The 13,725-nt window shown below is 29.4% G+C and overlaps 1 protein-coding gene across 14 annotated transcripts in view; it reads left to right on the plus strand.

Moving 5' to 3' along the window:
• The window catches only part of LOC145259886 (signal transducer and activator of transcription 5B-like), a 347,875-nt gene that overhangs the window by 196,492 nt on the left and 137,658 nt on the right, over positions 1–13,725 (plus strand). For all 14 annotated transcript variants that reach the window (XM_080117775.1, XM_080117776.1, XM_080117774.1 and 11 more), the window contains one exon: positions 6,418–6,562. In XM_080117775.1, coding sequence (XP_079973901.1) covers positions 6,418–6,562 — 145 coding nt within the window. The remainder of the gene's footprint in view (positions 1–6,417; positions 6,563–13,725) is intronic.

A 13,725-nucleotide genomic window follows, 5' to 3' on the forward strand; every position in this document is an offset into this window, starting at 1 on the left:
ACAACATCTTTAGCAAATAATTCAATATTTAAATAAATAAATTATAACATTAATTAAATTTTCAAAACCTTCAAAAAATAACAAACAAAAAACAAATCATTTAATAAAAGAAAACAAGACAACAAACACCAAAAATGTAAAATTAAAGTAAAAACTTCCAGTCAATGACTGGTATCAACATGCATATATATATATATATATATATATATATATATATATATATATATATACTAGCATGTGTACTTGGCGTTGCCTGGGTTGAGATTTTAAAATTTCCATTTAAAACACGCCTGCTATACTAATCATTTTCATCATAGGTAACGTGGATACCCCCACAACAATTTCAAAAATAAAAGAACGGACAAAAACACGTAAATGTGATGTCCCCCAAAAAGAAGTATCTGATACCCTCTCCACCAGATATTTCGGCAGAAGGGATCACTTTCCTAAGAAATCTCATGATTTTATGAACCTAAAAACAATACTGTTTATAAACATTAATACGTGTGTTTATTTTTTTATTTTGGTAAATGTGTAGTTTAGTGGCGTAAATTAGACAAAAAAATATAAAAACTATTTTTATATAAAACACATTGTTAGATTCAAAGGCTGAAAAAAATTTCATTTTCATTTTTATTATTTTTTTATCATTTATATTTATTATTCGAGGCCTCTATATTGCTTTTAAAATTTTGCCTTTCTAAGGTTTGGCAGATTTAAACTTTTTAAGCTCTTTCATGAACTATGTTTTTGGCTGCCATATTTTTTTTGTAATGAAAGAGCGTAAAAAAGGCCAAATCTGTCAAACTTAAAAAAGGCCAAATTTTAAACGTGTAAGGCGTGCACATTAAGTCTAATAAAAAAATGATAAAAAAACATTAAAATGAATTTTTTTTTTGTTTTATTTCAGCCTTTGGGTCTCATAATGTTTTATATAAAAATAGTTTTTATAATTTTTTTGTCTGTCAAATAATTTACGCTGATAAAAAGTGCCATTTACCTTTTATTTCTTGTAAAGGCACTTTTTTTACTGGCCTTTTTTTTTTTTTTTTGTAAATAACGGAAATTTTCGATTTGCTTTTTTTTTTTTTAGGGGGCTTTTCGATTTGCTTTTTATTTGTCGTTTTATGTTTCTAATGTAATCCCCCACCAAAAAAAATTGAATTTGTAATATTTTGGGGTTTGTTTTGTTTATTAAATTGTTAGGTGAAAGTAATGGTCTCATAAAAAATAATTAAATTTATCATAATTTTATGTTTCCAATGTAATCCCCCCACCACCACCAGAAAAAAAAACAAATTGTATTTGTCAGATTTTGCTCTCCCCCTCAATCGCCAAACTTGAAAAAATGCTAGAGGTGACATGTCTCGTTGAACGCTTGGTGGGTGGGTGCTCATTTTATGTTAAATTTATATAGAAAAGTGATCCCCTACTCTAACATGTTAGTTTATCTTTTTGTTTTTTTTTGAAATTTCTTCTCTCATAATATTTATAAAGGCTGTTTAAATGTATTAGGCTGAATAAAAGTAGATCTCCATTTTTTTTTTAGGGGTTAAACGCTGCTGGGTCATGTCGTATAAAGTTACCTTTTTAATTAGAAAATTAAGTTTGTAATCGATGAAATTAATCCAAAAAAAGAAAAAGGGGCAGTAGATCTTCATTTTTTTAGGTATTAAACAATGCTCCTTTTAAGGAATAAAATAAAACAAACAAATGAAATCTTTTCAGTTTTTTTTTTCCTATTAAAAAAACAAAAACAATAAAAGCCAAACATTTTTCTATCTACACAGAATTATTTTTCCAGCTAGAAACTTAAACTACAAAACTGAAATTACAAAATGATATTTGGTAAACGTTTTTTTTTTTTTTTATGGATAGGATCTAAGGGCAAATAACTCTTAAAAAAAGTTTAAAAAAAAGAAGCTTCCTCTGTTGGCAATATTAATTCCAAAATAAATGAAATTAAACATATTATCAATATAATTCTTGTTTAAAATTTATTAAATAACAATTTTAAATAGAATACTTAAAATAATTCTCTCGCTAAAAACATTAACTAAGATACCGCTATTTAGTAAAATCGATTTTTCTTAATGTCATATGCAAATAAGGTGATCTCTTAATTGTATATTTTTGCAAGTATAATAATATATATAAAAAATGAATGAAAGATTAAAGTAAGACACGTTTTGTATATATTAATCAAACTAGCATTTCAGCCCGGTATTTCCCAGGTGTTTGGAGGTGTATGTTGAGCAAAAAAAAAAAAAAAGCGGTCAATTTTTAAAACTTTATGGCCCCTTAACATTTATTGCTTTGGACTCAAATCAAGTTAAATAGTTAGATCTATGTCCAAGGAACCTATATCTAAAATTTCAAGTGTTTAGACCGAAAATTGTTGGAGGAGTTTGGTAGAGTTCTCAAGGTCAAATCGTTGAACTTTGACCCCCTTAACAGCCAAATTTCTGGCTGAAAACGGGTTACAAAGATTTTCCCAAATCTCAATACCCTGTATATCAATTTCAAGTCTGTATACTGAAAATTGACAAAGTTATTGCATAGGGACATGTACACAGACACTTTCACTTTTATAGATATATAGATAGATAGATAGATAGATTGGATGCAATATACAGTAATGATTTTAAAAATATTAAAAAAAAAAGACTCATGCGCCACCACCGAGAATCGAAACCAAAACATTCAGCTCACAATTTATTTTACCTCTGCCGTCAATGACTGGGCTATGGAAACATATTTACTGCAAGGCTTAAAATTAAAACATGAACCAATAGCTACTACGTTATGCATTCGTAATGCCGGCGTTCGACCTTCACCTGGCAAATTTCTTTTTTTTTAATTTTTACACTTTTGCACCGATTTTTCCGGGCTAAAACCCAAATATAAAGTTTTGCATGGATTCAAATACCTTATATATATATATTAACCCTAACCCTAACCGTATATATGAAGTTTCATGTCTGTGTACATTTCCGTACGCAATAACTCTGTCAATTTTTAGTCTACAGACTCGAAATTTGATATACAGGGTACTCTACCAAACTCCTTCAACAATTTTGGGTCTAAACACTTGAAATTTTAGATATAGATGGACATGGATCTAACTTAATAACTCGATTTGAGCCCAAAGCAATAAATGTTAAGAGGTCATAATAGGGATTAAATTTAAAAAATTGACCGTTTCTTTTTTTTTTTTTTTTTTTTTTTGCTCAGCATACACCACCAAACACTCGGGCAACGCCGGGTATCCATGCTAGTATATCTATAAAAGTGAAAGTTTCTGTCTGTCTTTTCTCTATGGTAGTTAAGGAAGACTATTGTACAGAAAGGCATTACTTTACATATTCACACTTTATAATATATACATATGCACATAACCTTATGAACAGTAAATAGGGCCCAAGCAAGCTGGGTGGAACTACTAGTATCTATAAAAGTGAACGTGTCTGTGTATCTGTGTGTGTACATTTCTCTACGCAATAACTCTGTCAATTTTAAGTCTACAAACTTGAAATTTGATATATAGGGTACTGAGATTTGGGAAAATCTTTGTAATCTGTTTTCGGTCAGAAATTTGGCTATTAAGTGGTCAAAGTTCAACGATTTGATCTTTGAGAATTCTACCAAACTCTTCCACCAATTTTTGGGTTTAAACACTTGAAATTTTAGATATAGGTTCCTTGGCCATGGATCTCACTTAATAATTTTATTTGAGCCCAAAACAATAAATGTTAAGGGGTCATAATAGGGGTCAAAGTTTAAAAAAATGACTGCTTTTTTTTTTTTTTTTGCTCAACATACACCTCCAAAGAATGGCGGGCTTAAATGCTAGTATATATATATATAGATATAAATTCATATTCCTGTCTGTTTGTTTGTTTGTTTGTTCACAATTTGATTAATATATAGAAAAGGTCCGTTAGTTCAGTATTTCATTTATTTCTATATATATAGTATGATTCTTTAAAAAATATATGATTAAGAGGTCACCTCATTTGTTTATTATATTAAGGAAAATCAATTGTACTGAATAGTTTTATGTTAGTTTAAGTTTCTAGCGAGGGAGTTGTTTTAAGTGTTCTATTTGAGATTGTTATTTCATCAACTCTAAATAACAATTATATTGATAATATATTTAACTAAATTTATTTGGAATTATTACTTCCGACATCAATTTTTTTATGAAAAGAGTAGAGTTATTTCCCTTGATGAGTTTTTTTTATACATATAAGTATACATATACATATATTTTAAGTTCAAAAGATAAAAAAACAAACTCTTCCCAAATAAATTCATTTAGTAATCGCAAGACGTTTCTAATTTCATGTAGACAGAAAGATGTTTTGCTTTATTTTTAAATATTCGATACTCTTGCATAATTTGACCGGATTCTCGGGAATTCCCGTCAAGCATGGATCGGGCGAGACCAGCAATCATCGGTTTAAGCCGAGCGTTGTAACAGATGCTTTAAAAACAAACAAACCGGAAAAAAATACAAATGTAAATGATCAAAAATAACAAAAACCTACCTTTAAACGATTGAAAGTAATTTTATTTATTTTATACATATTATTTGTTTTTATTTATTTTTTTTTGCAAAATATTTATCAACAAAAAGTTTTTGTTTTTTTTTTCCTTCAAGAAAAGATAAAAGTTTTACTATTTTTCACTGTAAATTCTTAGGTGTAAGTACAATTTTTTTTTTTTTTTTCAAAACTTTTTGTTCAGTAAATTTTTTTTTTTTTGGGGGGGGGGGGTCCACAGATATATATAAAGAAAATATGTAAAAATCTGTTTACGAAAGGGGTAAATTGTTAGATGAAATTACAGGAAAAAATTTAGGTTTTTTTTTTTCAAAAAAACTTATATTTTTATTTTATTTTATATTTTTCACGGCTGTTCATTGCCAGTGGAAGAACTTTCACAAAATAAGGATATTTCCTTAGGAATCTTTTACTTCGGTCAACTGTTGAACAGCCATCGATGGCAAAGAGGGAGGAGATAGGGTAAAGGAAATGTGTAAGTGTGCTCCAATATAATACCACATTCCCTTTGCATATTTTTAAGGGTAGCCATTTCGAACGTCCATAAATAAATGATTTTTACTATTGTTAGAATCTCACCTGGTGGAGAGGGTATCACATACTTTTTTTTTTGGGCGATTACATTTACATGTTTTTATCTGTTCTTTTATTTTTTAAATTGTTGGGTGTATGTGGGGGGGGGGTATTGACATTACCCATGATGAAAATAATTAATATCCTTAGTATAGTAGGTGTGTTCAAAACGGAACTTTATGTCAACCCGGCCAACGCCTGGTACCACATATATATATATATATATATATATATATATATATATATATATATATATATATATATAATTATTCCAGGTTAATATTGTTCAAATTTGAAAACATCTAATGAATTTAACAAGGCTTATACAAGAGTGCTCAATACAAAGTAGAGCAAGATGTACGTTTTATTTATTTTTTACATAAACATTTCAGTATCAGTCATGAGTATGTTTCAGTCAACACATTATAAATAACTAGAGACATCCTCAGGAGATGTCGCTTTTACAAAAGAAAAATCCTTAATAAAAAATTGGAGAAAAGTTCACAGAAGTTTTTGTTTGCTAAGCAATCACTTGATATACAGCTTTTTAATTAGTGGGGGGGGGGGAGAATAAAAGAAAATGGATAAATATAAATATAAGACAATAAATAGTGACTGTAAAATAAAAACAAATACAAAAAACAAAACAGAAAACAAAAATATCCAAACACAAGCGTCAAATAACATCTGGCTAAGAGATGAAAAAAGGGGTGGGGGAAATGTGAGAGACAATGGGATTAGAATTCAAACCTTCAAAAAAATTGCAAGAGTTGGCTCAAGAGTTGACATAGGCAAAGATTTTAATCAACCTTTCATATTCAAGTGACCATATTATCACAAGTACCTCTGTTCTTTTTGTTCAGGTTTCACCACACACTTCATGATTCTCTCTATATCCTCCATCCCATTCCTTCCTTGTATATGTTCTTTTGATATGCTATCATATCTTCTTTAAACAAACTTGAATAAGTTTAAAAAATGTTCTTTGTCTACTCTTTCATATCCTTTGTGTTGATGGATCATCCACAACAACTGTTTCCATTTATGTTTGTTTTCTGTAATATGTTTCATACTTGTGCAACAATAATTCACATGAATTAATGGTTGCTACATAATATTTTCCCAACACATGTGAAACTAAAATGATAAAGTGCAAATGTTAAATATTCAAATTTATTACATTATGCATCTGTTAAACAGATTTCAATGTCTAATTTTAATATATAACAATTTCTTATCCAGTTCTTTGATTGACTTTAAAATTCTTTGTTTTGACCAGGGATGATATTGGTGAGAATGATGAAAATGTTGCCAAATATTACCTGCAAGAACTCTTGACAGCAATTGAGAGTAAAATTCCTGAATTTTCAAATGAATATTTTACTATCCGTTTGAAGCTGGAAAATGCCAAAAAAGATTTGTTGGTAAGTTTCAAATTAAATCATGTTCACTTGTTTGAAAGTGTGACAGGTTCTGGGTTTCATGAATAATGCGTTGTGTAAAGAGCTGATCATTATTCTGAAACACTTATTACCTTAAAAAAGTTGTTTTCCTCTCATTTCAAAGAAACATAACTTCTATATAAGAAGACCTAAGATTCTGTGGTGCTTATTTAAAATTACTCTTATTAAAAAAAATAAAAATACACAACAATCTTTATGATGTACGTCTTTATCATGAAACGAAGATGTTATATTCCAAAAATCACTTCAATTGATCAAGTGTTTTTTTAAAATAAGTTTCAAATTTTAATGATTCATTATAAGAGAGAATTTGATTTCGATATTTTGAATTGAGTTGTTTCCACTTTATTTATGCTCGATCAAAAACATGGCTGGTCAATAAACATTATGTCTCGCTTAGTCATGAAATTTGATTTTCTTAGTAAAAAAAATGCTTGGTACTTGGAATATGACATCTTCATTCCATGATGATTGTATATATAATAAAGATTTATCTGTAGTTTCGTTTTTTAAGTCAAATTCTAAATAAACACCTATTATTTTAATTTTCTAAATTATACCAATTTAATCGTGTAAACCGTACAGCCAATTTGAACTTATGCAATAAATGAAAAAGTTTAAACGCTTTAAATCTGCATAAAAATTCTTTTTGTTGTGAGGTCTCATCTCTCTAATGTATTCATTATCCGATTAAACACTTTTTTTTGCATTATCCCATTTTTATATTGAGATTTGTTTAATTGTGACAGTTACATTCTCACTGATAATTCATCTTTCGCTATCCTTGATGTTTAACACTTAATATTCTATTAATTCAATACCCATCCCCCCCTTTAAAAAACTGTTATTTACCCTGAACAAAACATATTCCAATTAAGTCATAAGGTTTAGTGTGATTAGAGGCCAGATTTATAAGGGACATCCTAAGCGGGGAGTTGTGTAGCCAGATATTTGTTAACATTACGTTTTAAGTTTAATAAGTTTTCTATCCTGGGGCTCAATTCAAATATACAAACCATTCAGTCATAAAATTTTCTTGATTTAAAGAAATAGAGTATAATTATTCTCTAGAATTTTCAGGTGATGTTCTACAAGGTTCTAAAGTAGTTTTGTGATAAACAAAATAAACAAGATTTCATTGTGAACAGAGCCCATTGCAATTCTACTCTGATCGGCCTAAAAGAACTTGGAGAAGATAATATTGATAAATCCTCTTCTTGATTTTCACTTACCAAATTTAGTTTTAATGTGTGGATAATTCAAACTTAAGATGCATATCAGTAAGCTACTACACTTTCTAGATTCCCTCTCTTTAACACATGGTATACGCAATTGTTGATATATGCATATTCTCTTTATATCTAAACTTGTATACTAAATCTAATCTTGTTAAAAAGTTTCTTGTATTATATATCTTTTTACTTGCGGGCTCGTAGTTTTGCTTCTATTTATAAACCCGCATAGGTCACAAACCAAAATACAATTGTAGTTTGCTTTTATGTATATGTGAAAAATAGCTGAGTGTAATTTAGATATTTTTAATTATGTTTAAATACAAATATGTCACAAACCTAATTAATTTGCTGTGAAATATATTTCTTTCAAAAATATATAAAATTTCTGTTGTATAAGAAATTTTAAACAGGCAACGCCAGTTAACGGGTCCTGCTAGTATATAAATAAAAATGTAAAGGTATGTTTGTGAGTAACTAATACTCTAAATGACCACTGGACCGATTGCTTTGACATTTTTGTATAGTATTTTCATCATACCCATGCATGTTTTTATATATTGCTTTTTAATTATAACATTATACTTAATTTTTATTTAATAAATTAAGTAGTTTTCTTTGTAACAATTTTTTTATATGGGGAAATGTCACCTCTGGTGATATCACTAAAAGGAACTTTCAGTCAACATCAATATCTGACTTAATGTAAACAAATTTGTTTACAATATATATTTATATATTAGAAATGTTTCACAAATTTTAAATGGGTAAAATTTAATCTAGTAATTAAAATTTAATTTAAATTAACCATGTGTGCTCGCTTTCCTGTCAATTATTCATCGAAAATGGATATTAGCAGCAAAGTGGCCATTGTTGATCATGTTTTTACTATTCAGGGAATTAAAGATTTTAAATGGAATTTAACATATATTTGTTCAGTGACTAATGAGATTCCTATTTTGGTCACCTAAATTGTTTAGAGTGAAATGAGTTTAGGAATTTATAGCCAAACCTAAATGGTATTTTTACTAAAAATATTACATAAATACACTCTGTTATAAAAAGTTTCGTCATGAAACTACCACAAACTTCTATAACTACTTACGTTATATTGGAAACTAAGTGACCCCTAAAAATCTTTAATTATTGAATTTTTGACATTTAAAAAAAAAATTTGCAGAATCTGGTAGCTAAGTGTCAAATCAATAATAAACTGCTGAAAATATTGAAAAAAACCCAAAACATCTCAACCATACAGGCAATAATATGGTTTTGTGTTTCCCTTGAGTTTTTCCAATAAGGATGATCAATTTACTAGAACTTTGTATTAGAAACTGATTGCGCCTTAAAAATCTTTAAATATTGAATCTTTTGCATTTTGGATAAATTTGTTAGTTTGCAATTGATAATAATCCATTGAAAAAATTGCAAAAAGAGACAAAATTAAAAAATACTCTTGCAGAATTTGGACGAGGAACGTGATGTATAAATAAATCCTATAACTTCAAATACTTTCGTGTTGAACATTTCCTTGCTGTTGTTGTTTTCACTGTTGTTGTTTCTTTCATGTAAATAAAAATTGTGTAAATACACTGTACTTAATCGCTTTTCTTTCACAATATGCAGCCATCTGGCTGCAACGGGGCTACTTGTATATCAAAAACGCCCAACAGAACATAAGAGAAATAAGTAAACAAAAAAATGAGGCACAGTTTTTTAAATGAAAAAAAATATATTCCATCAGTCACACGCAACTATTTTGGTTTAAAATGTACCCAGTTTAATTTTTAAAAGATAATTTAACAACGCTGAAGTTTATCCAACCAAAAAAAGATAAAGCAAAGAACATATGAATAAAGTTTGAAAGAAGATATAGAAAATAAACAACTGACATTATTTTTTAAATTGTAAATTTTCATTTCTTTTATTGGCGCGCTTGTCGCACTAAAAATATTATTTTAAACAATAACTTTCTATAACTTTTAAATAAATAAAAACAAACTCAATTGAGAGTGAAACAAGTTGTTTGTTTATGTTTTCGTTGGGTTGTGCTGACAGTTGATTTTACTGATGATACTTCATATGTACTTCGGTCACTTGGGATTAAGTTGTAAATCTCAATGTGTAGGTACACTTACTTTTATTAATGGCGCTCCTTGATTTATGAGCATAGTAATATGACACCAACAGATTATTAAAGAGGAGATATTTCTCTACAAAACTGTGCAATTTTCGGAATTTTTTCAATTGAATTTCTTTCATATTTCTTTCACTGAAGTTTTCAAGTTGGATTTTTTTTTTTTGTGAAAAACAACTTAAAACCCTTTTTTAAGCTCACCATATTGATAAGTGACCTTTTTTCTTTAAAATGGTACTATTTTTTATACCTAGACTCACAATATCGCGCGCACCAAATTTGAAAAACACCAACATTTGTTTTGTGTGTAAAATAATAAAGCCGCACTTACATTTCACCCTCAATATATTCTGTAAATTTTCCGTTCTAAATTTATTTCAATCAAGTTTTAAGCGTGCTAACAGGAATTTATTTCTATGAAGACAGCTTTTTATAGAATCTTTTCTCTTTAGAATTCACTATGCGGTATGCTTCAAGTAAGCATAGATTACATCTTTTTTATTTACTCGGTTTATACTTTCTAGCCTTATTGACTATTTTAATTCAAACTTTTTTATTTTTACATAGTTCCCTAATCACTTAGTTCCCTAACCTAATCGCTTAATGTAGTTGTGTTGCCCTTCTTATCTTTAATAATTATTTTTGTTTTATCCTTTTTTCTTTCCTCTGTATTTGGTTTATTCTAATGTCCAGTTTTAAGTGATGCAACATGGTTTCTGTATCTATCCTTTAACCCCCCCCCATCTGGTATATATTTTCACTATTATCCACCTTAACTTCACATTTGTACACAATTTCAGAAATTAAACAATTTCCCTCCATTGGACATTTGTTAGGAATTCTACAGTTACATTTTCTCTCCAAATTTAGTTCACCTGATTCAATCTTATTATTCACTATTTTGTTTATTTTACCATTACTATAACCTATTATAGTATTGTTTAAATTGGCAGCAATTGAGAATGAAAGTGTAATTGTGTTCTTATTAATTATTTTACATCATCTATTCTCCTGGGGGGAAGTTCTAATCTATTATTTTGTAAAATTCTTTAGGGATATTATTGTGAATATGTTCGCTAAAAGTTGGATTAAACCAGACTTTTTTGTGTCTATTTCTCTCATTATTAATATTATTATCACCATTATATGCTTCATTATTTTTAATTTCACTCTTTTTATTCTTATTATTTTTATACATATTTTTATTCTTAGCGTTTCTTCTTCCTTTAATTGACATGTATGATATTGTGTAGTTTGTTCTGCTATTTTTATTATTCACCTCCTTTATGTATTTGATTTCTCTATGATATTTTTTGTTTTTACATGGAAGTCACCACTTATCAAGGCCCAGGAGCCACTCGGGGATAAGGGCTATTGTGTGTACAGTAATCAATGAGATAGTATCGTAGTCATCGATATTGGATATTTAATAGGGTGTCTTACTTAAGAGAGCGGTTTGTCAGAAATTTGTTTATGTTGGACTTCAAGACATCCAAGTTGTAGTCAGGTGGGAAACAGGCAAACGGGAGATGTGTTCCACAGTTGCGCACTTCTAAGAAAGAAGCTTTGCTCATGGAATATACGTTTAGATTTAGGCACTGATAAAGAGTGGGGAAAATTAATGACAGTAGTTTTAGCTAGACGGATGTTTTTTGTGAAAGATTGGCAAGGGGGGATGAGAAACAAGCACTTGCCATGGAAATAACGATAAAATAAAGACAGGCTCGCAACGTCTCTTCTGTGGGAGAAAGGCTGCAGGGAAGAGAAAAGGACATCCCTCACTAAGCCATGAAGTCTATTTTGTACTCTGTCAAGGCAGGATAGGCTGCTTTTAGCAGCTCCTGCCCAGATGTGGCAGCAGTTCTCCATCCTTGGATGTACTTGGCTTTTATACAGATAGAGAATTGCATCAGCAGTGAGATATCTTTCTGAGCGGTAGAAGGATCCCACCATTTTCCCAGCGTCCTTGGTAAACAGACCTGATGTACGTGTTCCATTTCAGATCAGGAATAAAGGTCAAACCCAGAAGCCTGTCAAACCATGGAGCCTCCCCAAGACGAGAGCCATCCATTTCAATTGATGCCAGCTGGAGATCAGAGCGTTGATGATGTAAAGATAGAAGCTTGGTTTTAGATGCATTAAAAGTAACCAGCCACCTCTTCCCCCACTGTACCACGTGCTCAAGATCAGAGGAGCGAGAATCAGAGAGAACTTTGTCATTTACAGCCTTTGATATGTTTCCATAGATGGTTGTGTCGTCAGCATAGATGTCAATGAATGATTTAAGTAGGTGTTTTGGGAGATCATTGATCAGGAAGAAAGTTGAGCCCAGGATGGACCCCAGCATTAATACTGTGGGCCTCTGATTTCTGCCCATCAACCATTACTCTTATGAACCTATTGGAAAGAAATGATTTAATAATTGAGAAAACATTTCCAGTTATACCATGGCTGGAAATCTTGTGAAGTAGGCCCTTATGCCATACCTTATCAAAGGCCTTTGATATGTCAAAAGCAATTACCCTAGAAAGAAAGCCTTTGTCAAGAGATTCTGTAATCCTAGCAATACACATGGCCGTTAAAACGCTTTGGATAATCAGATTTCAAGGGGTTTCTGCTAAAAAAAAAAAAAAAAAAAAAAAAGTCTTCAAAATACCACCGTTTTGTTCAGAAATGAATATACTTTCAAATAAATTAATAAGTAATAACATACATTATATATTTTTAGAGTTTTAAGCAAATAAAGTGATAAAAATGTGAACATCATAAAACAGCATTTTCGGTAAGATTTTGTAACGCCCCCCCCCCTCCTGATTTGTCAACATTTGTACCGTGTTTCTGTGAAGAATATTTTAATAAAATTTGGAAATTAGCCAAAAGAGATGACATTTTTAATTATTTTGAGTGTCCGAAATTCATTTGACCACTCGTTTTTTTGTTGTGTTAAAAAAAAGATTTCAAAATGATGAGTATTGAAAATTAAAAAAAAAATTTTCTTCGGACACTCACTATTAAATAAAACAATGTTTTTACTATGTTTATTCGTTAAAAAGATGATTGGACAGTGTTTTCTCTAGTGGTACGTAGCAATTTAAAAACATAAGATCCAAAAAATCGTTATGAATTTGAATCAAGACTTTTGTAGTATTAGTGATAGCAGCAGCAGCGATAACTGAGCATAAACAGACGTTTTGTTTTTGTTTATTTTTATTTCAAATCGATTTTTTTTAATTGAAAATCTGGTTACAAAAAAAATTTTCTTACATTTTTAGTTAGAGCTATTTTGTCATCAACCATTCAAATATTTTAAAAAATTGGGTAGTAGTAAATTTTAAAAACAAGCGAAAATGTGAAATATGATTGTTTTGGTTCATGTGTACGAACAGTAACACACTCCTAATTTTCGTCCCTTAAAAAATGTTTTCAGTGAATTATTATTGAATTGAAACTAATCTACCCGATTATTAAAAAAAAATAAAAAAAATAAACAATATTTAAATAGTTGTAGGAGGTCCTCAGTTAAAAAATAAAAACTGTAGGAAAAAACATGAAATGTAATTAAAAATCAAAATAACATTTAATTTAAAATTTTTAACAATTTGTCAGCTTTAGCAAAAACTTGTTTCTATTTTTATATTTAAATAGAATTTAAATACTTGATATTTTTCCAAGCATCATGTTTTCTGTTAGAGGGACGTCACTTTTTAAATAACATTTATTTTTGTCTGTTTGTCATAATTCTTTTAAAGTTTCAC

The sequence above is a fragment of the Euprymna scolopes genome, chromosome 35 (assembly GCF_053919585.1).
Source record: "Euprymna scolopes isolate OS-2025 chromosome 35, ASM5391958v1, whole genome shotgun sequence".
Classification (NCBI taxonomy): domain Eukaryota; kingdom Metazoa; phylum Mollusca; class Cephalopoda; order Sepiida; family Sepiolidae; genus Euprymna; species Euprymna scolopes.